The sequence below is a fragment of the Eubalaena glacialis genome, chromosome 13 (genome assembly GCF_028564815.1).
Source record: "Eubalaena glacialis isolate mEubGla1 chromosome 13, mEubGla1.1.hap2.+ XY, whole genome shotgun sequence".
Taxonomy (NCBI): Eukaryota; Metazoa; Chordata; class Mammalia; order Artiodactyla; family Balaenidae; genus Eubalaena; species Eubalaena glacialis.
The window spans coordinates 53,529,966-53,555,810 of record NC_083728.1 but is presented as its reverse complement, the minus strand read 5'-3'; the positions used below and the strand labels follow the sequence as shown (position 1 = coordinate 53,555,810).

General features: G+C 46.0%; 1 protein-coding gene across 4 annotated transcripts in view; it reads left to right on the top strand.

Moving 5' to 3' along the window:
• The window catches only part of SLC24A3 (solute carrier family 24 member 3), a 466,771-nt gene that overhangs the window by 309,646 nt on the left and 131,280 nt on the right, over positions 1–25,845 (top strand). For all 4 annotated transcript variants that reach the window (XR_009703089.1, XM_061207778.1, XM_061207777.1 and 1 more), the window contains exon 4: positions 25,219–25,293. Coding sequence is in view for 3 of the 4 variants with exons in the window: in XM_061207778.1 (XP_061063761.1) it covers positions 25,219–25,293 (75 nt within the window). In the remaining variant the exon portion in view is untranslated. The remainder of the gene's footprint in view (positions 1–25,218; positions 25,294–25,845) is intronic.

Genomic DNA, 25,845 nt, shown 5'->3' with positions numbered 1-25,845 from the left:
CCCCAGTTGTGGCGTTTCTTTCCATTATTTTGTGCCCCAATAGGATCCATTCCTTCACTGTTGACCAGCTGGATCTCTGGGCTCCAGCAAAGGGGCCTGATATAATTTCATTACAAAACAGCATCTGATTTCAGCTGATTCCATTCACTTCTGACCTGGAGGTTAAGCATTTCAAAAGATCTGGTTTTCTTCCTTCTGCCCCCTCTTGAAATTCCCTGTTTGGATTTGCTCGGCCACCTCCACTCTCCTGGGCTCATAACTCTCACTGTTGGGGAGGTTCCCTCCCGACTACCTTGGGTGTCAGTTTCTATGAACAAGAAGGGACAAGATTGGGTGACAGCCTACACCTGTGTCATCTTGCATCATCAGAGGAAAGAAGGGGGACATACTTACCAGAGTCCATAAATGCATACTCAGTAGGACTTTGTCATGTCCATGTGGTGGGCAAGAGCCAAAGGGTACAGTTCTCAGAGCTCGCAGAGACCCCAGACCGGCTTGCCTCTCCCTCTCTCCCTTCCTTTTCTTTTAATGTCTAGAGAGTTGTTCTGCCACATCATATGCGATTTACAGCAGACGGGCAGCCTGTCCACCTGTGTGTGCGTAATTGTGCGTACCTGTGTGTGTACACCTGTGTGTGGTGGATGGCAGTGGTAGTGGGTATTGATAGAACGCTTAAAAGCTGTGGGGAGAGGGTATGCAGATTACAGATACTATAAGGTGACTGCATCGCAAGAAACTGAGGTGACTTTCACAGTGAGAGGGATACCCTCGGCTCAGAAGCTGTGAGCTCTCACTCATCAAAGGCTAGAACGGCCTCTCTGAAACACAGCTGTGTAAACTTCAACAGGCTGGAGTCCAGATGGGAATAATCCTTACCTCTTCCTCAGCCCCTCAGGATGTGTCTCTGACATTGTGGGCACTCGGTAAATATTTAATAACAGAATGCCTGACGAGGTGTGTAAAAGGACCACGGATGAAACCATTTACGTGCAGTGATGCCATACATGAGCTGACTGTGGGATGGCCACCCCAAGCCTCTTAAATGATCTTATGCAAGTGAAGACGACACCCAGGACCAGGGGGGTGGGGCAGAGAGAGGGTGTGTGTTGAATGGGCAGGTCTGCCTTGGGATGTTTCCAGGAACGTACACCATGGAAATATAAAATGTTGGGGTATAAAAGAGAGGGCGCATTCAGAGAGCCAGACAAGCCGGTGCCCCTTTGGGTGATGTCGTAGGGAACTTATGCAGGTGGGCGGACCACCTGAGAACAGCCGGCAGTGTGGGAAAGCAAGGAAGATGATTCAGAAAAGGCAGACAGTGAATCCGAGGTGTTGATCACAAAGGCAGAGGAATGGGTCCAACGGCAACAATACGATTTGAGAAGAAATAACCCAAAGATGGAAAACGGGGCATTCTTTGTGCATACCCAGCGTAGCTGCCACCAGCCACAGGTGTCTCTGGAGCCCTTGAAGGGTGGCGTGTCCCAACTGAGGTGTGTGGTAAGTGTGGAACACACCAGATCACAAACCCCTAGTGTGGAAAAGGAGAATGTAAGATAACACATTAATATGTTGATATCAATTGCATGTGATATAATTATGTGATTATCATGTGGATATATTCAGTTTTTAAAAACATTAAATTAATTGCACTTGCTTATTTTTACTTGTTTTTTTTTAATTGGAGTATAGATGACTTACAATGTTGTGTTAGTTTCTGCTGTACAGCAAAATGAATCAGTTATACATATACATATATCCACTCTTTTTTAGATTCTTTCCCCATAAAGGTCATTACAGAGTATTGAGTAGAGTTTCCTGTGCTATACAGTAGGTCCTTGTTAGTTATCTATTTTATATATAGTAGTGTGTTTATGTCAATCCCAGCCTCCTCATTTATCCCACCCCTTCTTTCCCGCTTGGTAACCATAAGTTTGCTTTCTACATCTGTGACTCTACTTCTGTTTTGTAAATAAGTTCATTTGTACCATTTTTTTTAGATTCCACATATAAGCAATATCATATTTTACTTTTTTTGAACTAAAAATATTACTTCAAAAGTAGAAATTTGTAAATTGTATGTGTAGCTCACGTTATATTTCTCTTTGCTAGCCCTACTCTAAATGCACTTGCAGCAAAGTTTAGGGCAAGGGGAAGAGGAAGGGTGGGGAGAGAGTGTCATGGGAGTAGCAGTCATGCTGGGCTTGGGGTGAGCTTCCTGCTGTGGGCCGTTGGGCAAGCTACCTCATCTCGGTGAGCCTCAGTTTCTGCACCTGTAACACGGTGCCTGCTGACGATGTCAGTTTCATGGCGATGCTGTTACACCTGAGTAGGAAATCACGCAGAGCCTCTCACAGGACACCGTGCATAAAGCATGGGGTCCTCAAATAGCAGTTCCTATCCTCCCAGAGTAACACATCAGAGCATCCAGAGGCAGCGAGGCGGAGCTGAGATAAAGGTTAACAAACTCTGAACGTGTCTCGACTTTCTCCATGTCCTGGTTTTGCAGTGGACTGGGCAAGTGAAGAGAGGAAAGTCCATTGGAGAAGTCAAACGGAGGCGAGAAAGGACTTCCACCAGCCCACGATGACAAAGCCAGTCTACCTGGTTTGGAAGGAGCTGGGGATGGCAACACAGAAAGGGTCCTGAGAGTTAGCAGGAGAGCTCAGAAGGGCCCTGTCCAGTATTGCTAAAGGCTGCTCTCTCATGTACTTGGATTAAGCGGATACTTTTGCTTCTGTTAGGTAAAGCAGTGTGGTTTTCTAGTTCTGTGCAATTTTGGGAAACTGCTTTGAGTTAGACACAGCCTTGGCAGACTCCGGCATTAATAAACGCCCCAAACAGCTGTTAGCATCCCCGAAAAAGACAGCAAAACCTGTGCTTATTGTTCAGCTCAAAGACTCACAAGGAGGAGAGGAAGCCATGTACTTGCTGCTAATAAATAAGAGACATCACCTCTCAGAGAATGTCCCGCGATCCTGGTGGGGCTCGGCAGCAACAAAGGTGAATTCTTTCGGAGGCCCCTGGTGGTGATTGGACACTTCCTAACTAAAGGAAACTGAAGCCAAAGAACACTGATGGATGAGAAATCCATCATCCAATTCCGACCTGTCAGATTCACAGTTCAAGAATGGTCAATATGTCTTCTTTCATTAGTCTCAAGGAGGGGAAAGGAAAATAGATGCCTGGCTAGCTTAGGACAGCAGATAATCACCAGATTACTCCAGGCGGTGTCCCGAAAACCACCGGTCTGGAAAGAGTTCACGAGACCTGCTTCTCTTTGTAAATCGTATGTGTAGCTTACGTTATATTTCTTTTTGCTAGCGCTACACTAGATGCACTTGCAGCAAAGTTTAGGGAGAGGGGAAGAGGAAGGGTGGGGAGAGAGTGTCATGGGAGTAACAGTCGTGCTGGGCTTGGGGTGAGCTTCCTACTGTGGGCCGTTGGGCAAGCTACCTCCTCTCGGTGAGCCTCGATTTCTCATGCAGTGGCGCCCATGACTTGGTCCATCCCCCCAGGCGCATCCAGGCCCTGTTCAGTGGAACTCAGTTTCTTATTTATAAAATGAAGATCATCAGCACATCAAAGGACCTCCTCAAACCAGTTCTCTTATCTTATGGGGAAAAGGTGGCCCCAAACGTCATTCTGTAAATGACTGGAGGGCATTGTGAATTGCCCTGAGCTTTCAGGGACCCCTCTCCTCTGGATGGCAAATACACCACACCGATGGTTTCATCAACCCAAGCCGAGGAGATGCCGACCACCTGAAAGATGCACAAAAAGACATACTACGAGCATTGAAAATGGCCCACTACTCACATTCTTCACTGTGCGCCTTAGGCATAAAGGAAATTCCAAAATACAACTCCTTTCTCACTGGCAGTATGTTCTCGTGGGGAAATTGGTCTCGGTGTTAATAATCAGTTTGTCTTATTAAATTGTCCTCTTCCCTGCCCCATCACCCAAATGGGCAGAGAATTCCAAGTCAGCTGAATAATGTCACCATTGAGTGAAGCCACTTAATAAGTGTGGGCTTTCTTCTGGCAAACCCTAAATAATCTTGTCACATTGAGAAGGAGGCAATGTTTTTAGCCAGAGTGTAAAAATGTTGCTTTAGTAGCCAATGTGTTGAAAGGAAGGAAGAAAGGGAGGCAGGGAGGAAAGAAGGGAGGGAGGAAAGACAGTTTCAGCTTGGCAGCTCAGACAACTCAGATGTAACTCGCTTCTCCCACAGGTCCGTGACACCTGGTTGGGACACTTTTCCCCAAGACTCCCAAGTGGTTAGGTTCATGCCATTCTTCCTCTGTGTTGCATTTTCTCTCTTAAGGCACAGACAGGCCTGTGCTACATCCTTACTGACCTCAAAACCCAGAATTATAGAAAAGGAGTCTAATTAGAAAACACTACATGTGAATATTCCCCACACTTCTCCAAACCCAGTTTTTAAAAGTCTTCCCTTCACTCCCAGTGGCCTGAGATGTAGGGCCTTCTCCACCATCTGATTGGTTTTTCGGCCTCTGCCACGTGCTGCCAACGAGATACTCAGGCCTCTGGGCTTGTCCAGAGCCCCGGCCCTTTGGGGTCTGCAGGCAGCACGCTCTTCTTTGGCACAGCATCCTCGTGGGGCTCGGGTCCCTGGATGATTCCTAACTCTGCAGCTCACACACTCGTGAGGGCAAACTGTGGTTCTTTTCTCCCTACGTCTTCTTTGCTCTCCTGGGATGGTGACAACGTGACTTTTCTATGGCTTTTATCAGCCAGATAAAGAGGACTCTTCCACCTCCAAACACTCGTGAGATCCTCTTTCCCAGTCACCAATATACTGAGTCCTGCCCCCTTCGCCAGCCACATCTGTCCCATGGTGTGCTGGCAATGGCTCCACCTGGCTCACAAGAGCCAATCATGCACGTCTCTTTTTTTTTTTTTGCCACGTGGGATCTTAGTTCCCTGACCAGGGATCGAACCTGTGCCCCCTGCAGTAGAAGCACAGAGTCCTAACCACCGGACCGCCAGGGAATTCCCCCATGCACATCTTTTCCCGACTTCGCCATCACGGAGGTGGCCTAACATTGGCCATGGGGGTGGTATTTATACCATGGAAATCGGCAAATGCTGCGTATCAGGACTTCCCCTGCACCCAGAGTGTCGCTTACTAAACATCTACCAGATCATCACTGTGTCCATGTACTGGCATCACCACCTCAAACTCAACAGCCATCCCCAAAACCACCTGCCCACTTCCATTTTTCTTAAAGATGGGTTTCTTCCCCAAAAAAGTTAGACCTAAATTGAATGTTTAAAAACATAATCCTATTGTTGAAAAAGTTTAACAGTTCTTAGCAGTAACATCCCCGCTTTTTGAACGAAGACATAAGCAGAATAAATGTGTCTGTATATATATGTATGCATGTACATATGTATTTAGATGTGTATATAAAACAGGGAAAAACAGGTCGTGCTTGACTGAAGCATAACATAAGGTAGCAGATGGGTCGGGGGAGACATGAGGAGGGAGCTTCCCGTGCTTACCATGTCCTCATTTCAGTTTCCTCAAAGAAACAACAGACTCTCTGGGTCACATTTTGAGAAATGTGGAACTGCTTATTTTTTTGATCACCTTTATTGAGGTATAATTTGCATACTAAAAATCACCATTTTTAAAACTTTTTATTTAAAAATAACTTTAGACTTACAGAAAAAGCTGCAAACATAGCACAGAGAATTCCCACATACGTTTCACCTAGCTTTCCCTAATGGTAACATCTCCTACAACCAGAATACAGTTATCAAAACCAGGAAACTAACACTGGTATGGTACTATTAACTAACTACAGAACTTATTCAAATTTTACCAGCTTTTCGTTTTCTAGTCCAACCCAAGACCCCACATGGCATTTAGTTGTATGTCTCTTTAGTTGCTTTCAATCCATGACACATCCTTAGTCTTTCTTCATGACCTAATTTTGAAGAGTCCTAATTTTGAAGAGTCCAGGCCAGTTTGAGTTTGTGTCCTGTTTTCTCATGATTTGGTTGAGGTTATACCTGTTCAGATGAAATACCTCTGTGACCTGGTGCTCTTTTCAGCATGTCCCATGGTGGGGGAGTGGGGGTGACGTTGGTATGTTTTATTACTGGTGATGTAACCTTCATCACTTAATGCTTTTGAGATCCATGCATGTAGTCGTGTGTATGGGTTGTATACAGAGGGAGTTTATCCCATGTTATTGCCAGGTAGAATCCCATTGTACAGATGTACCACCATTTTTATCCAACCACATCTGGGTTGTTTCCAGATTAGTGTTCTTATGAAGAAAGCTGCTATGAACATCCATGTACAAGAGTTAGTGTCTACAGATGGTCTCATTTCTCTTGGGTAAATACCTGGGTGTGGTATGTAAGTGTATGTTCATCTTTTAACCTTTTTCCGACATGCATGTACCTTTTTGTATTCGCACCAGCGATGTATGAGAGTTCCTGTAGCTCCACCTTCCCACCAACACTCGATACTGTTGGTCTTTTTAATTTCAACCATTCTAGTGAGTGTGTAGAGGTATCTCATTGTGGTATTTACTTGCATTTCCCTAATGACTATTAATGTTGAGCATCTTTTTTTTTTTAACTTTATGAAATTAAAGAGTTATTATTTTTTTATAAATTTATTTAATTTATTTTTTGGCTGCATTGGGTCTTTGTTGCTCTGCACGGGCTTTCTCTAGTTGCGGCGAGCAGGGGCTACTCTTCGTTGCAGTGCACGGGCTTCTCATTGCGGTAGCTTCTCTTGTCGTGGAGCATGGGCTTTAGGCGCATGGGCTTCAGTAGTTGTGGCACGGGGGGTCAGTAGTTGTAGCTCACGGACTCTAGAGCACAGGCTCAGTAGTTGTGGCGCACAGGCTTAGTTGCTCTGCGGCATGTGGGATCTTCCTGGACCAGGGCTCGAACTCATGTACCCTGCATTGGCAGGCAGATTCTTAACCACTGCGCCACCAGGGAAGTCCTGTTGAGCATCTTTTAATGAGCTTATTTCTCATTCATTTATGTTCTTTAAGTGTCTGCTCGAATATTTTGCATGTTTTTAATTGTGTTGTTTGTCTCCTTATTTTTGAGTTCTAAGTGTTCTTTATATATGTTGAATACAAGTACTTTATAAATATATATTTTGCAACTTTTTTCCATGTCTGTGGCCTTCCTTTTCATTTTCTTAACAGTGTCTTTGAAGAGCAAGTTTTGTTGTTTTTTTTTAAATTTTATTTTGATGTGGTCCATTTTATCGATATTTTTCTTTCCTGGTTTTCCTTAAAAGTTTAGTGTTCTATCTAATAAATTTTTGTGTAACCTGGGGTCCCAAAGTTTTCTTCTATATTTTCGTCTTGAATGAGTTTCAAGTGGCAGTAGCTTCTGGTGGTTTTTTTTTCAGTTTCTCTGCCTACTTCCTTAACGCTTAATATAGAAGCCAATCCTCTTCCAATAGTTGAGTGCATGAAGAATCATGAATTTGGCCAGTGAAGGAGTGCTTGTAATAATCGTGGCAAATTTGATTCTTTTGTTCCATAAGTGCTCATGGGGTGGTTCAGTGGGGCACCTACTACTCACACTCTTAGTCTGGATGCTCCCAAAACAAACCCGGAAGCAAGGACTAGGCTGAAGACTGTGGTGTACTGGTAGACATTTAACAATTGGCTCTCCTGGGGGAAGAAAGCTGTGATTTGTAGCATTTGCTCATTTCCATGGTGTAAATACCTACACCATGACCAATTTTAAGCTACCAATACATCAACGAACTTAACAACACTGCTGAAAGTTTAATAACTGGCCCTTGTGAGCTGACACGAGCCTGCTCCAGCACACCGCCGGCTGCAGGAAGTTTATTTGAGGTGAAGCCCTGGAAGCAGAAGCGAGGGAGTGGAGGGGGGAGACAAGACAGGGAAAGGAGGGGAGCCAACCAAGGGGGTATGAAAGAGCTGGTTAACACTGTGAGCAGCTGGGCTCAATCCCACTGTGGCTCTTGGGGGAGCGGTGTAGACCCGACTCAGAATTGTCCAGCTGGGGCTGAGCAGGCTGTGAGTGTGTGCGGTGACCCCTACTCCTGTCTCTCTCTTGTTGATGGTTGTGCCCTTGTTATCCTGGGCACCTTCAGGCAGCTCTGCCCGTGGGCTGAGGAGAGCTCTCTAGCCCTGGAGGTGGCCTCAGGCAGAAACGCACGGAGCCACTGGCCCCAGGTGAGGTAAGAAGCCATCCTGGGTAGGAAGCTGCCAGGGTGTCTTAAGTTTTCCAAGGGGCGTCAACAGCAACTGCTCCACGTACCACACGCTTCTTTACACACTGGATTACCACTAGTAAACAACCCCCTGGGTCCCTCTAGGTCCATGGTCAAAGGCACCTTGTTTGGTGCAAACTGGCTGATAAAATGCAATGGAGAAGAGGTGCTTTCCGCGTCCATTAGGTAGTGCTTTCTCTATCAGCTCCTATCAGTGGATTCAAAGTCCCCACCTGACCAGACCCAGGGACACTGGCATTCCCTACAGGAGCCATGACGTTTATTTTTTCTTCCTTTCAATTAGTAGATTTTGTTTTCTTCAAAGAAAGGGCAAGGGAAAATTACTTCTTTGTCAGTTCTTAAAAAGACAGGTAATGGAAGTATGAAGAATAGAATACAATCAAATAATTCCCCCATCCAGGGCACTTAATAACTGGAATTATATATGGGGTGGGTGTGGGGATGTTTTACCAACCAGAACACAAGTCATATTCAAATATTTTCTTATGTCCAAAATGCTTCACTTGTGGTAAGATCTTGAGCTTGGGAAAGCCGTCTGCATTCCTGAGGCTGTCCCACTGACCTTGCGTTGTTGGCTGTCTGACCTAACGTTTCTGTGGTTTTCTCTGTAGATCAGAGACAATCTTATCATGACAAATAATAAGATATTTTCTTAAATGCAAAAGTCCCGTGTTTCTTGGGGCAAGAGGAAGTTGTTTGTGGTTCTGTCTTCTCTGCTGGGGAAACTTCCCACAGACGGGGAACAGATGGGCCTAGATTTCGACACCATCTGCTTTTCAGTTGTAATTAACATCGGATCCAGGGGTGGGTTGGATTTTACCATTGCGTTGGCCATCCCCATTGACCGCTGGGGAATCCTAAATCACGTGTTTGTTGGAATATGAAACTTGGGTTGGGTTTCCGTGGATAGGCAGCAGCTCTTATGAGAGGAGGAAGGAAAAGGAAACCCTTCCTGAGTGCCTGCTTCCATTTAAGTGGCCCCCAGATACAGTTGAAGAGAGGAAGATGCCTGCTCATCTTGCCTTGTGTCTGTGTAAAGAACAAAGCGTGAATGATTTCCTGAGTCCATTTCAGTTCAGTTGGTTCCACTTTTCTTACAAGTTAATTGAAATAATCATGACCCTGGCAACAGTAATATTATCCAGCATTTATTGAAGGCTTGCAACATTCCAGCTACGATGCTATGAATTTTGCATGCATTATCTAGTTTCAAAACAACCAGATGAGGGTAGGTATTGTTATCTTTCCCATTAAAGACAAGGAAAACTGAAACCTTAATGAAATTGAGATACTCACCTTGGGTCACACAGCTGAGATATGGACCAGGCTATCTGATTCCTGCTTCATAACCACGGTTCATCACAGCCTCCACCAACTTCTTTACACCGAGGGAGAGTAGGAGCAACCGGCCGGCAGCTTTCTTCCATTCCTGCTTTGTAGGTTCCAGGAGAGAATGCAAAAACTCAAAGCTGCCACTGTTCTCCAGTCCCTTTATAACCTCAGGGGAATTTCTCTCTCTTGTACTTCAGCGTGCTTTACCCCCATGCCTTGGGTTTTTAGTTGCAACTCTGCATCTTGCTTTTTCTGAGCCCTGGGGGAGGTGAGTGAAAACATGATTAAATTTTACCTCTCTGCCTTGAAGCCCCAGCTCCTAACGTTGGTGTCAGCATCTACAAACTGCAGCAAAAGTCAGTCCCCTTCTCATCATCAGTGGTATTGTTCCTCCAGCAATGGGGAGGATTTTTAGTAGAACATCTGAGAACATCTCTGTTTTGAGCCCTGATGCTTTCTAAGGGCACACCACATGAATAGAACACAAGAAGCACACCCAAGACCAGCAGTCATTCGTGCTGTGGTCCAGGTACAAAGGATTCCTTGGAATACCCTGAACATCAGCCCAGGGGAAGGACCCTCTGTGCCCAGCTAAGCTAATTGTCTGGCAAGAGAGGTTTTGAACCTCCTAGATAAAAGTCCATAGTAATCACCTGGGAGTGATTTTAGTGGATTGTCATTGAAGTGTGAAACTGAAGTACTGTAATATGAAGCTTTGGTCTGGCTTCGTTAACTGCACTAGATCTTAAGCAATAAAACGAAGGTCAGAGTTTAAGCCCCACTTAGACACACAGCCCCAGACTGGACCCCTACCCACAGCCATCCAGCCAGTTGGCGCTTTATACCAATCACAAGCGGGACGACCCAGGGTCACCCTCCACCACTAATGGGAAATCTCCTTCCACTCCCGGAGCACATGATCCTGGGTCAGTTCTGATAAGAGGACACAGTAAAGACACGCAGTTAAGGAAGTGGTTCCAACCTGGCACATCACCATGGCTTTCAACTGGGTGCCCAAAGCTAGATTGTGGGGTGGCCATCTGAGCACCTTCTCAAGTCACTGACCTACCAAGAGCACTAAAACAAGAAATATGGTGCTGCTTAACTCAGGTTCCCGCACAACGCAATTGAAGACAAATAAATTGATTCCCTCCACCTGAAGCAGACAGCCACCTATAATAGAAATGAAACAGATCTTCCTGCTTTTTGCTACTGCCAGCCTATTTCTATCACATGTACTTTGTAAGCACTCACATCATCCCACCAACTGAAATTTTATTTTTTTTTAAATTTTAGTGAAGTATAGTTGATTTACAATGTTGTGTTAATTTGCTGTACGGCAAAGTGATTCAGTTATACATATATATTGATATATATTTTTTTAATATTCTTTTCTATTATGGTTTATCCCAGCATATTGAATATAGTTCCCTGTGCTATGCAGTAGGACCTTGTTGTTTATCCATCCTATATAGAATAGTTTGTATCTGCTAATCCCAAACTCCCAATCCATCCCTGCCCCACCACAGTTCTTCCTTGGCAACCACAAGTTTTTTCTCTACATCTGTGAGTCTGTTTCTGTTTCATAGATAAGTTCATTTGTATCATATTTTAGATTCCACATATAAATGGTATCATATGGTATTTGTCTTTCTCTTTCTGACTTATCTTCTCTTAGTATGATCATCTCTAGGTCCAACCATGTTTGCTGCAAATGGCATTATTTCGTTCTCTTTTATGGCTGAGTAGTATTCCATTGTATATATGTACCATATCTTCTTTATCCATTCATCTGTCAATGGACATTTAGGTTGTTTCCATGTCTTGGCTATTGTTAATAGTGTCACCAGCTGAAATTTTAAAGTAGAACAATGCATAATGTGTTTTACTACCTAAATATTAGATATTAAAACTTTGAATTTACCAACAAGAAGTTGCCTACTTAAGAGTAATCCTTTTGCAAAAGAAACTTGAAAGAGGATAGCAATTACAGAAAAAATGGGGGGAAGATTTTGCAGAATATTTTTCAGAATATTGACTATGCCTGAATCAGCGGAAATGCATTAGTAAGAGGCTTGATTTCTATACACATTTTTTTATTAATGGAAGATGAGTTTCTCCTCCCCCCTCCACTAAATAAATGTTGAGTAAATATTTAAAGAGCATGGGTTTGAAGAGGCGCCAGATGATGAGCCCGCCTGAAGCACCCGTGTCTCGGGCCAACTCTGTTTTTGGAAGTCCTGGTTGCCTGCCCAGGATTCGCCTGCCATCCACTGTTTGATGTTATCTGGCAGCTGTGGTGCCCACAAGTTCCCAAGACTGTGTTTGGACAGAGAATAACAAAAAAATGACAGAAAGGCAAGAATGCAAATATCTTGATAACTTTAACCAGCCTGGTATCTTTCAAAGGCTCCGCATTGCACAATAAGCTTAGCTCTGACTTTGGCATGGAAATTCCTGCTGTATTGTGGTTTGCCTCGGAAAGGCTCGGCTCGGGTTACTAATAAAAGCTTTAAGGCAAGAAACAGGTTTCTCACCAACTTTGAAGTGAAGAGTTCCAGCATCTTGCAGTTAGTTGAGTAAATGTTGGAATTTCAAAGTCCTCCAGAAAAGTTAAATTCTCTATTTTTTACACTATATCCTCAAGGTAGAGGTCATTATCATTTTCTCAACGAGCCTGAAGAAGAAGAGGCCAGTGCTGGCAAACAAACCTACTGTTAGCCCATGTCACATGGGGTTTTCAGAACTCCCAGAGTATGTCACAAGGGTTTAGGGGCGATGGAAGAGGGGGGAGTTGCATGGAGAAGTAGGAGAGGCAGAAAGGGAAGAAATAACTCAAGGAAGCATGAGAGGTCTTGAGAAATCTTCAATCCAGTGAGCATCCTGAGGATTCAGACCACATCTCTTCTCTTGCTGCTGAAAGCAATTTGGGTTCAAACCATGACTGGCTTGGGTTGGAGTCATACAAATGGGGTTGAAGTCCAATTTCTGTTTTGTACTGGTGCTGTGACCTTGGGCATATATTCTCTCTGCCTCAATTTCCTGTCTGAAGGGTAGGGATAACAACAGTACCTACCTCATGGGCTAGTTGAGAGGATTAAGTTTTCAAGCAGTTCTGTGCTTAGTCATATGGTCAGTATGCTCAGTGGTCATGTGCTCAATGGTCAATATTCAAAAACTGTTAGCCGTCATCATCATCAGCATCATTATCTTTCTCATCATCACCACCATCATTATCATTGTCCTCATCATCATTACATCACAATCACTATCATCATCATCATCATCCTCCCCATCACCATCACCATCATCATCATCACCATTCTCACCACCACCACCATCATCATCATCACTGTCATCATCATCATCACCATCCCCACCACCACCACCACCACCACCACCACCACCATCACCACCATCATCATCGCCATCCTCCCCATCACCATCATCATCATCATCATCATCATCCTCCTCACCATCACCGTCATCATTACCATCCTCACCACCACCACCACACCACCATCATCATCATCACTGTCATCATCATCATCACCATCCACCCCGTCACCATCACCATCATCATCATCATCACCATCCTCACCACCAGCACCACCACCACCACTATCATCACCATCCTCCCCATCACCATCATCATCATCATCACCATCCTCACCATCACCATCATCATCCCCATCCTCACCACCACCACCACACCACCATCATCATCATCACTGTCATCATCATCATCACCATCCACCCTGTCACCATCACCATCATCATCGTCGCCATCCTCACCACCAGCACCACCACCACCACCACCACCATCACCACCATCATCATCGCCATCCTCCCCATCACCATCATCATCATCATCATCATCATCATCATCATCCTCACCATCACCGTCATCATCCCCATCCTCACCACCACCACCACACCACCATCATCATCATCACTGTCATCATCATCATCACCATCCACCCCGTCACCATCACCATCATCATCATCATCACCATCCTCACCACCAGCACCACCACCACCACTATCATCACCATCCTCCCCATCACCCTCACCATCACCATCATCATCATCATCATCCACCCCATCACCACCACCACCATCATCACCATCACCATATCATCATCCTCACCATCACCATCATCATCATCACCAGCATAATCACCACCATCACCATCTTCATCATTGTCCCCATCGTCATCCCATCACCATCGCTGTCATCACCATCAACATCATCACCATAACAACCACCATCACACCTTCAAAACCACTTTCATCATCACCATCATCATAAGGTTTTTCCAGTAGAGTCAACAGTGATTCCTGATCATCACAGATAGTCTGCACCTGTGCATCCAAATATCTCAGCCTAGAGTACAGGAGCCTCTCCAAACTGACCTTTGCCTATTTCTGCAGCCTCATCTGTCTCTGCTTCCTCACTCACAATCTGCACTCCAGCCATAGTAAATAATCTGTAGTTTTCAGCACAAACCATGATAATTTATGACACCATGTTTTATTCATCCTGTTCCCTTGCCTAGTCAATTCTGTCCTGGTTTCTTTGCTTGTCTAACTCATGCTCATCTTCTCAGACATGATAGAAGCACCATTTCCTCCAGATAGTCTTACCACACCCTTTCCCTCACTCTCTGAAACCTAGGTTCCGTATCCTTCCTTTAAGCTCACAGAGAATCCAGTGAAGAGCTCTGTGTTTAGCTTTAATACCAAATACTGTGCTTAGGGACTTCCCTGGTGGCTCAGTGGTTAAGAATACGCTTGCCAACGCAGGGGACATGGGTTCGATGCCTGGTCCCGGAAGATCCCACATGCCGTGGAGCAACTAAGCCCGTGCGCCACGGCTACTGATCTTGTGCTCTAGAGCTCGAGAACCACAGCTACTGAGCCTACGTGCCAGAACTACTGAAGCCCACGTGCCTAGATCCCGTGCTCCACAACAAGAGAAGCCATCGCAATGAAAAGCCCATGCACTGCAACGAAGAGTACCCCCTGCTCGCTGCAACTAGAGAAAGCCTGTGCACAACAACAAAGACCAAACGCAGCCAAAAATAAAAATAAAAAAATAATAATAAAATAAATTTATTTAAAAAATGCTGTGCTTACATATTTAGCAGACATGTTGGTGTTCCATTTTCCTGATCAAAGAATTGGGCAGTTGGACCCGACCTGACGTCACAGTGCTGACAGTTGACAGGTTTCGTGTGGTTGGCTGAGTGCTTTACAATTGTTGAATTCAACCATTCATTCAGGAAGTATTTATTGAGCACATACTGTGTGCTAGCCCTGTTCTGGGCACTAGGGATACATCAGAGGACAAGACAGACAAAGACCCCTGTCCTTGTGGAGCTCACATTCCAAGGAAGGAGACATACAATAAAATAAGCATCATAATAAGAATTGTCTGGTGTGCTGGAAGATAATCTGGGTAATGGAATAAAAGAGGAGGTGGAGCAGGGTCAGAAGTAGGAGTGGGGGGGGGGGTGCAGGAGAGGCACATTGAAGGGTCAGTGGGCTCCACAAGGGTGAGGTTTGAACAAAGCCTGAAGGAAACGAGAGACGGAGCCGTGTGGACGGCTGCGGAGAGAGTGGGGCAGGCAGAGAGAACAGCCAGTGCAAGGGCCCGGAGGCAGAGCCAGCCGAGCTCATTCAGGGAACAGTCAGGAGACCTGTGTGCCTGGAGCAGAATCCGCAAAGGGAGAGTAGGGGCAGCAGAGCGTCTGTACTCATTACTCAACATCAAGAGATGTTACCTGAGTCCGGATGTGCAGCTTCTCTCTTGGAAGATCAGAAGTTCTGGCCATACTAAGCACATATTCTCATGCAACGTTGGTCAGGGCAGAGCACAGCCTGCCCACCTGAGATGGGCGTCCACTGTCCAGTGAGCCACAGACCCTGCCCCATCCACGTGTCTCATCTCCACACCCTGCGGGCCCCTGTGGGCAGCTGAGGCCATGGCGCTGGGCAGCAGCCTCTGGCAAGGATGCCCAAACCCGCCACCACCTCCCTGCCCTCAGCCCTGCCTTGACTGTCCTCCTTTCCCTATGCCCTGATCTGTGCCTGTTCCGTGTAAGCCCAGTGAAGACTTCTGCTAGGCAATACTCTGAAAAGGAAGGAAGCCCACATAGATGAAAGGGAGTTTTCATTCCTGATTCTGCAAAGGAGACTCTTCCTTTGGAAAGAATGAATGGACTTCTCGAAATGTGTGCACATGCTTGTGGAGAGGGTTGCCGGGGGACCCGGGAAGCATTGCTCTCGCTCTGTCATACTTGTCTCCTGTCCTGACAGCAGGGCTTCAGGGGGATTTTATTTACTTTTTCAAAAATGAACTTATTAACCAAACCCAAAACTGTGTCTTGATCACACCACCTCACACCCAGTAGGATGGCTACTATGAAAAAAAAAAAACCCAAAAAACAGAAAATAACAAGTGTTGGTGAAGATGTGGAGAAATTGGAACCCTGTACACAGTTGGTGGGGATGTAAAATGGTGCAGCCACTATGGAACATAGTATGGCAGTTCCTCAAAAAATAGAACATAGAATCACCACATGATCCAGCAATTCCACTTCTGGGTATCTACCCCCAAAGCACTGCAAGCAGGGACTCAAACAGATATTTGTACACCATGTTCTTAGCATCATTATTCACAACAGCCACGAAGGCGGAAGCCACCCAAATGTCCAGTGACAGATGAATAGATAAACAGAATGTGTGTATCCGTACAAGGGGATGTTACTCAGCCTTGAAAAGGTAGGCCATTCTGACACCTGCTACAACATGTATGAATCTTGAAGACATTATGCTGAGTGAAATAAGCCAGTCACAAAGGGACAAATACTGTAAGATTCCCCTTATATGAGGTCCCTAGAGTATTCACATTCGTGGAAACACTAGGGATACTTTCTACAAAAGTAGAAAGGTGGTTGCCAGGGGCTGGGTTGAGGGGGAATGGGGAGTTAGTGTTTAATGGAGACAGTTTCAGTTTGGGAGGATGAAAAAGATCTGGAGAGGGTGGTGGTGATGGTGGGACAGCAATGTGCACACAATTAATGCCATTGAACTATACACTTAAAAATGGTTAAAATGGTAAAGATTGTGTTGTGCATGCTTACCCCAATAAAAAAATTAAATTTTTAAAAATCAAAAAATATTGAGAGATATAGGTATCTCTTTATAATATATATCTATACATATCTATATCTTTGTATCTGAATCTATATCTATCTATCTATATGTATATAGACAGAGAGAGAGAGAAGCATGTACTGGAGAAGTGGGTCATTGGGTTCACATCTTGCCTCTGCCACCTAGTAGCTGTGTGACCTGAGCCAAGTTAATGAACTTGGTCCCCTCTGCGAGGAGGCGGGATTAACCCAGTGCCCCGTCCTGCAGCCATTGTTGTCAGGGTCACTGGAGCATGTGTGTGCCCGGCCCCCAGGGAGCCCCTGTAAGGCCCATGTGGACATCAGCCCAGCTACAGAAACCTGTCCCCAGACCCTGCCTTTAGTGGATATTGAGGGGAAATGGCAGTTATCACCCCCACTCCCTTGACAAACTGACAACCAAGTGAAATAAATGAGGTCCACAGGGACTCTGGAGCCACTCTCAGAGTGGACCCTGTGCGAGAGGCATCTGGGGTGGGAGGAAGAGAGAGGAGAGAGAAAAAAGGAAAAGGACATTTCTCCAGAGTAGGCAGATCTCATTCCCAAGGCTCCAAAACAGTGACCCCAGTTGTGCTGACCTCCGAGAACACCGTCAGCCATGGGCTTCATCTGGGCATCGTGAGAGGCTTCAAGTAACATAGTTACAGGGTTTATGCCAATGAGCAGGTATATTAACATATACTCACTTCCTTTAGCATTTGAGTCCCTGTGAGAGAATCCTCTTCAGGTGGAAATGGTTCCAAAGACCTTCGGATGCCAACTACAGAAGGACTAGGGGTGGGACTAAGGGGGAGCGTTCCCATGTTCTGTTGGTCTCAGCTTTGAGAGTGATGCCCTGGCTGGGTATACACTCACCTGGCTCCCGTGGATGTTTCCCCAGCAGGAGCCAGTGTTGAGGCTGGGCTTGCCCTCCTGGTTCTATCACAATTGCAGGACACACCTCAACAACAATCCTCAGGGAAATTTGGAAAGACAAGGTTTATAACTCACAGATCCTGGGGGGTACATGGCATGTCCGGGGCCACACAGTGAGGTCACGGGGAGGGGGTGGGGGAAGAGAGAGAGAACAGTCTTGAGGTTCTGCCTTTATTGAGGTCAAGGATGGGGTGTCTAGGGTTGCTCTGGGTCGCTCTTTATTGGCGAATTTAAAACATAAGAGCAGGAATTATGGTGCAGGTAGGGAAAATCAAGGTCACTCAAGTGGTCGCTTATCTGGGTCACCCAGGATTTCTGAAAAGGGAACTTCCAGGGTGGGGTCACCTGTCTCCTCATCTAGTTGTATAGCTGGCGATGTGTTTACTGAGGTGGATGCCTTTGGAATGGATGCCGAATGGGGGCATCCATTAGGGGATCAAAGCCTAATGTCAGGCACTTATATTACAACCAGAAAAGCTCATGGCCAGGCACTTACACTACTGTCCCCACTAGACTTTGGGAAGACAGTTGTGTCTGAGAGTGGTCCAGCTTGATTTCATACTGCGTTTTGTTCCTTCCACAGTCTTCCTTAACCCACTTCCCTCTTGTTTTAATTCGGGCTGTCCTAGAAGCAGACCCTGAGACAAGCATTAGAATTCAGTAGTTAGGGACTTCCCTGGTGGTCCAGTGGCTAAGACTCCGTGCTCCCAATGCAGGGGACCCAGGTTCAGTCTCTGGTCAGGGAACTAGATCCCACATGCTGCAACTAAGAGTTTGCATGCTGCAGCTAACACCTGGTGCAGCCAAATAAATATTAAAAAAAAAAAGAAAGAATTCAGCAGTCACTTGGAGTGCAGGAAGTAAGACAGAGAAGGGACAATTGCTAATAAAAGGTGAGCGATGGAGCTTACAACACTATGGGTACCTGAAGCTTAATTCACCTGTGGGAACCCAGGCAGACAGCGTGGAGGGACCCCACCCAGGGGGTGAGGGAGCTGGGACTGATGCACCAACTCCCATCGGTCAAGTCTCAGGAAATTGAGGCAGATTCTGACCCTTGAAAGGCAGTAGAGTTCTCTAAATTAGTAACACCTGAATAATATGGCAGGCCCAGGGGGCACCCCTAGCCATCTGTTACCTTCCTCTTCCCTGCAGCCCTCATCCCCAGATCCTCCTGGTCAGAACCCAAGTCTGGCTTGAGGCTGTATTTCTCTGTCTAGTCACCAGGGCAGTGAGCACTTTCAGAACGATGGCCGTGGTGGTAGCAGAGACAGAGAATGGGCATGTGAGTCAGTCCTGCCATAACATCATGGGGCCACTGGACACCAAGCTTGTCAGGGGGGAGAATGATTTTTAAAGAAATAACTTTTATACCAAGTTTAATCATATATGATCACCTGAAGCTATGAAAAAGACAGAGAAGGAAAAAAGGTAGATTTTTTTGGTTATTATTCTAACCGTATTCCCTGGGAGATTAGAACAATTTCCACCAAGGCCAGAGTTCTATAGATCTTCCCTGGAAATTGCTTCTCCAGCACCACCTTCACTGAAATTAAAGACAGAGCAACACGAGTGCAGATGATGTAGTACAAGGAAATTGTCTGTGAAAATCTCTGACTGTAGATGCCACATAAAACGGCAGGGTTAATGTCATGCTGTTGGGATACATTTGCCCTCACAGTATGGAAGTCCTTATGTGTATCGACATTTCAGCTAGAGCCTGTTCACCTCCATTAAGCCACAGGCCATGACGATTTCCTGTTACCTTAGGTATTTTTCGGTTTAACCATTGTCACCAAAGTTCTCTAGTTTTATTAGTCCCAATCAACCTTTAAAATTGCCTGATGAGATAGAATTTATCTTTCAAAATCCCAGTTCAGTAACCACTTTCTCTGTGAAGCCTTCTTTGACCTCCTTCTCCCATGCCCAGCAGAATGAATCTTCTCTGCCCTGTATTGGTTAGGGAGGCACATGGCTGCAAGTACAGAAACCCCAACTAATGGTGACTGAGGCAAATAGGGGATTCATTTTCTCACAGAGTAAGAAGTACGGAGGGAAGTGGTTTCTGGCATTAGATCAGCTGGTGAATGGTGTTCTCAGGGCTCTGCTCCCCTTAACATGTTGGTATGTATTGTCATGCTTATTGCCGCGTGGTCACATAATGGCTGCTGGCATTCCAGACATCACATCCGAGTTCAAGGCAGGAAGAAAGGGTGACTTTAGTTGAATCTGTCCCTTATTCTCATTGCCCAAAATTGTGTCACATGACCATGGCTAGTACCAGGGAGGCTAGAAAAGCTGAGTATATTGTCATTCAAAGCAACAAGAAAGTTTGATTTCTTGGAAGTTACTTCTCATTATTATTGTTTTCACTCTGGCTCTTTTTATCACCTTGGCTGTAGCTGTTACCTGTTGCCACAATAATGCTGTGTAACAAATGGCCTCAAAACCTCAGTGACATACAACAATAAACATTTATTTAGCTCATGGGTGTTTGGGGTTCAGCAGAACTGGGTTGAGCTTGGCCAGGCTCAGCGGGGCTCGCCCGTGTCTGAGGCCGAGCTGCTCGCCAGCTGACCTTTGACAGCCTCAGCTGGGAGGGTGCGGATGACTGGCAGCAGCTGCTGTGCCAGTCATGCTATTCGGCCACTTCCCTTGACAGCTTCCGAAGGTGACACCAGCTACTCTGTGAGCACCCCCCACCTTGGAACCCATTCACTCCAGGTGAGTGGGACCCTCATTCTGTGCAAGCTTGGAACGGGGTAGAGAGGAACGTGTGAAGGACACTGATGCTGCCCTTCAAGAGAAGGGAGACAGATACATAAACCTGAAACATGGCCCGTGGTCGTGGCAGCACATGGTCGATGTCAAAGTACAGATGCCCTGTTAGGTTCCTGGGGAAGAGAAGCCCCTGTGGTCTGAGACTTGAGCTGAAGCTCACACAGGTGCCCCTCTCCTCTCCAGACACTGTCACTCATCTTTAGAACATGGCCCGCATTGGCCTTCCCTGGTTGCTGTAGCCGGGCTGCAGTTTCCACGTGGACCAATTTCCATGTGTGCGGTCCCAGGGTATTGGGCCAGCTCAACCGTTTTTGAGACGTCCAATCTGTCTTGTGTTTTGTAGCACACCTTGTAAAAATAATAACATTAAAGAACATCGTCTAACAACTCCCCATCTGGAAGTTTATCCTACAAATGCAAAAGGATATATGTTTAAAGATTTTTATTGCAACACTGGTTGTGGTCCATTCATTTATAAAGGAAAATAGGGATTCACTCAAAATACAGAGGTAGCGAGGGTTTACCCGTGTTCATGCTGATCACATTTATACTTGTATGTAAATGGTATATTTATGGACGTAGAGAATGGGCTTGAGGACACAGGGAGGGGGAAGGGTAAGCTGGGACGAAGTGAGAGAGTGGCATGGACATATATACACTACCAAATGTAAAATAGATAGCTAGTGGGAAGCAGCCGCATAGCACAGGGAGATCAGCTCCGTGCTTTGTGACCACCTAGAGGGGTGGAATAAGGAGGGTGGGAGGGAGACGCAAGAGGGAGGGGATATGGGGATATGTGTATACGTATAGCTGATTCACTTTGTTATAAAGTAGAAACTAACACACCGTTGTAAAGCAATTATACTCCAATAAAGATGTTAAAAATAAATATATAAATAAATAAATAAATAAATGACATTGGTGGCTGTGAAACGGCAGCCCCCAAAAGTGGATGGCTAGGATTCTGAAACCGTCCCTCCCTCTGCGTGGTTGGAGAAGACAGCTTATTAGTGGGCGAGCTGAAAATAGAAAGTGGAGATGGGGTAGCAGATCAGAAACGACCTCTGCACGGGGCGGCAGCCGGGCCCCATGGGAAGGCCTGGAGAGGGTGCTTGGCTGAGTTACGATGCTCTCTGAGGTGCCTGGGAGACGGGTCCGTCACGCCCTGCCTCCCGTGGGAATTAGAAGAACTGAGTGAGAGAGTCCTTGTGAAGGACCGGAGCAGGCCTAAGTTTCTGGCCCCACGAAGAGTGGCAAATATTATTAATAGTGATGGTATTATTATCCTTGTCAATGATGCTATTATTATATCCTTTGGAAATATAGGAATGGTCAAATTAATCCCCAAATGCCTCATTCTCTAAAATACGTGGACCAAGTGGTATTGATAGGACCATCGATATCACACTTCCAGGAGGCCCTCTGCCTCTTCAAGTTTGACTTTGTACCTTTGTTTTGTTCCTTGATACTGTTTTGCTTTTGTGTTTTTATTAGTAGTAGACCTTTTTTAGAGCAGTTTTAGGTTCACAGCATAACTGAACAGAGGATGCAGAGTTCCCACGTCCCTCCGCCCCCGTCACACACGCAGCACCGCCATCAATATCTTGTTCTGCTTTGTTTGTTTTTCCGGTGGGAACCCGATTTCCAGTGGGTAACATGGTTAGAAGAGAGTTTCTTGTAAGCAAAGTGGCATGCCACCCTCAGATGCCAGGAGGTGCTCTGCAGCTGGAAAGGAGCCCCATGGCCTGGCAGGCCCCTGGGTGTCAGAGGAGCTTTGTCACAGGGTATCTGAGGGTTGGCGTCCCCACCTCACGCTGTCTTGTGCACGGCACTAACTTGGCTTTCAACAGCCATCACCCTTGAAAGCACAGAGAGCCTGGCGGATCTATTCATTTCTGGTCCTAATCCAAGAGTTGACATTGCCATGCGTTAGATGGAGCTTCTTGCCTCAAAACAGGATCAATACATAATATTGGAACATGGTCTTGGAGAGAGAGTTTATGGACTTGTAAGCAGCATTGGGGGTTTTAGCCTGTTGAGTATGTCAGCTACGGACAGCTTATTTAGTTCTTGGTTAATCCACAGATGTGTAACTCTGTATTCCAATTACTGCATTTGGCTGTCCCTTCAAAGATAATGATAAAGCCTGCATAATATGGGATCAGCCAAATCATACGGCAAAAGAGAGTTTGAGTCCATTGCAACTTGGGAATGTATATTCTGACTCACCCACAAAGGTATAAAATACAGCACTAATTTTTTTTTTAATTGACATTTCCACTCTCCCCCCGAAAAAACACCCCATAGGCAAAAAACTTTGTACAGCTTATGAATAGACCAATCAGTAGAAAGTTATTTTTAAGGCTTCTCGGCATGGCTGGCTTCCCAGGCTCACCAGAGATTAGAAAAGTGTAAGAAAGAGTCCTGACCTCTCAAATCTCCCACCACCTACAAAAATCACATAAGAAACACAAATTCAAGGTGGACAAATCAGAAAATATGGATAGGAATTATAAAGTGCAGATAGAGTTATACCAACCAAGGGAAAAACTATTTTGATTTATGGTCTTACAAACTCTTATATGCAAATATCAATATATAAGTGTGTGTATATGTATGCACTCATATACATAGATAATTTAACAAAAAAGAGATTGTACACAATATTTTATAGCATTTTTTTATTTAATAAGGGATCGTAAATGCCTTTCCTTGTCACTAAATATGAATTTACATAATCCCTGTTAACAGTATTTCCTTGAATGATGAATCATTACTTATATAACCCACCCCCTATTGTATATTTTGTTAGGCTTTGGTAATTTATTATAATCATCGTTTTGGAATGAATATCCCTGTTGCATATGTTCCTGTGCCCTTGTCTGATACTTCCACAGAATCAAGTGTTAAGATGCACTTTAGAATCTTACAATCTGGTTGAAAAGACCAAACACATAGATGTGAAAAAGAGAACCAGTTCATAAAGGGGGAGGAGTGTCTAAATGAGTGCAACAGCCAGGAGTCAAAGGCCAGAGAGATCGTCTCATGCTTGAGTTGCTCCAGAAGGCTTCTAGAAGGACAGCTGCAAGTGACAGAAACGCAAATCAGCTTAAGTATCAAAGGCACATTATCAGCTCATGAAATTGGAGAGTCCACGTTGGTTTCAGGCTGAGCTGGGCCCAGAGTTCACGTGGCGTCACTGGGCACGTGTGTGTGTGTGTGTACACACGTGTGTATCCACCTGTCCCACCTCTTGGTTCGGCTCCTTGCTGGGTGAGCTCACTCTCAGGCAGGCTCTCTAAGACAGCTGCAGACTCAGGGAGTGCTTTTATCTCCAAGGAGAGAGGCCCCCTTTCCCAGCTTCTCTGTTGACCCCTGCCCGGCCCCTTGCAGACCTCTTGCCCACCCACCACTGCCTGATGGAGAATGGCGTGTTCCGGTGCCCAGCCTGGGCCCTGTGCCCGTGCCCTGTGGTGAGGCGGGTGGGGTATGTGATAGAGGCCCTTCCTGCAGAGCAATTAGCCAAAGGAAAAGATGCTGGGAGGTCAAAATACGAGAGAGCAGTGACTCCTGAGGATGCTGGAACTTGAAGGATGAGCAGCCACGCCCATTAAAAGTTTGGGGCTGCAAGTAACAGGGAAACTCCAAATCAAATGAGCCTGTTTGCCGGTATGTTATGCTATGAAGTCCAGAGGCAGGGGGTGGCTCAGGGACCATGTGATCAATGGCTCAGTGACGTCATTACATTGACTCAGGGTCAACTTCATCTCAAGTCAGAGTTCTCTCAATTTGTTGGCCAATGGCAGGCAGGACTCCCAGCTTCCGGGTCCACGGCTGCAGGGTGAGGACCCCCTCTCTGTGGCAACGACTGTAAAGCCTTTCCTGCCATCTGATTGGGCCAGCGAAGGTCACGTGCCCACCCCTGAACCAATAGCCATCCCTGAGGAATACTGCACCCTGATTGGCCTGGAGGAAAGGGTGGAGCCACCTTCCACATGGGAACAAAACTGGGGTCCTATTAGGAAGGAGTGGAGGATGGATGCTGAGTGGTCAACCAACAGTGGACTGCGAATAAGATCTCATGAATTAGAGAGGAGACATAGAGTTGGTTACGGTAGAGAAGTGATTTGTGGCCCAAAGGTAGAATTCCAAGGAATGCCTTGGTTATGGTTGACCAAGGATATGGAAGCAAGATTGCAGGGGCTGTCCTGCAGGGAACAGGAGCGTGAACAAACTCAGTAGGAAGTATTCATCTATTTGTTCCTTCATTGCACATAAATTTATTGAGCACCTACTATGCACCAGGCCCTGTGCTGAGTGCTGGGGATCAATGAGATAAAGTTCATACCCTCATGGACTTTTAGAGGGGGAAAGAGACAACAAACAAATTAATCAAACATAAAATAGGTCAAGAAAAACAAAGCAGAATAAGGGGGGTGAAGAGAAAGGGAAGGGAGGGGAGTCCAAGGCCCCTTGCTTTGATTGACATTAACCCAGGGACCTGAAGGACATGGAGAACGGAGCCAAGTTGATCTGGGGGGAACGTGTTCTGGGCAGAGGGAACAGCACGTGTAAAGGCCCTGGGGCAGGCATCCGTGGTGTGTTTGGGGACCTAGGAGGTGGACAAGGTGGGAGGGTGGGAGGTGGCAGGCATTGCAACGACTTTGTACATGGTGTAATGACTCTGACTTTAACCCCTTCTCTCCTCTCTTCCAGGCCATGTACATGTTCTATGCACTGGCGATTGTGTGTGATGACTTCTTCGTCCCCTCCTTGGAAAAGATCTGTGAGGTATGTGTCTGAGCCCCGGTACTGCTCCAGCCTCCCCCACTGAGGCCCTGGGGAGCCCTCCATGCAGCTGGGGTGGGATGGCCAGGCACCAGCATGCTTCAGAGCCGTGGGCAGCATTAGTGCAAAAAACATCTCCAATCTGCTTAGAATTTCAGTGTGCAGATCTGCAGTTGGGCTTTAACCCTCATGGCCAGTGGTCCCTGCCACATTGGGCATAACTCAAGGTACCGCCTGTGCCCTGCTCCTGCTTTCTTTGTCTTTAAGCCTGGTTCTTCCTTTCTCCCCTCACTTCCTCCATCTTCCTTGCTGCCCTTTCCTTCTGCCACTGCCGTAACCCTCCCTCGTGATTCGATTCGTGGGGTCCTCACAGAGTGAGAAGGCTTCAGCCATACCTCCACTGCCCTTCCTCTCCACGTATGTGCAGAGACGCTCCAGGCAGAGGCCTGAGAGGCAAGACGATGAAAGAACTGGCCACAGAGACCAGGAAATCAGCCGGGTGAACGCCAGGCTGAACACCCAGTTACACCCCTTTCATCTGAAAACACTTAGCAT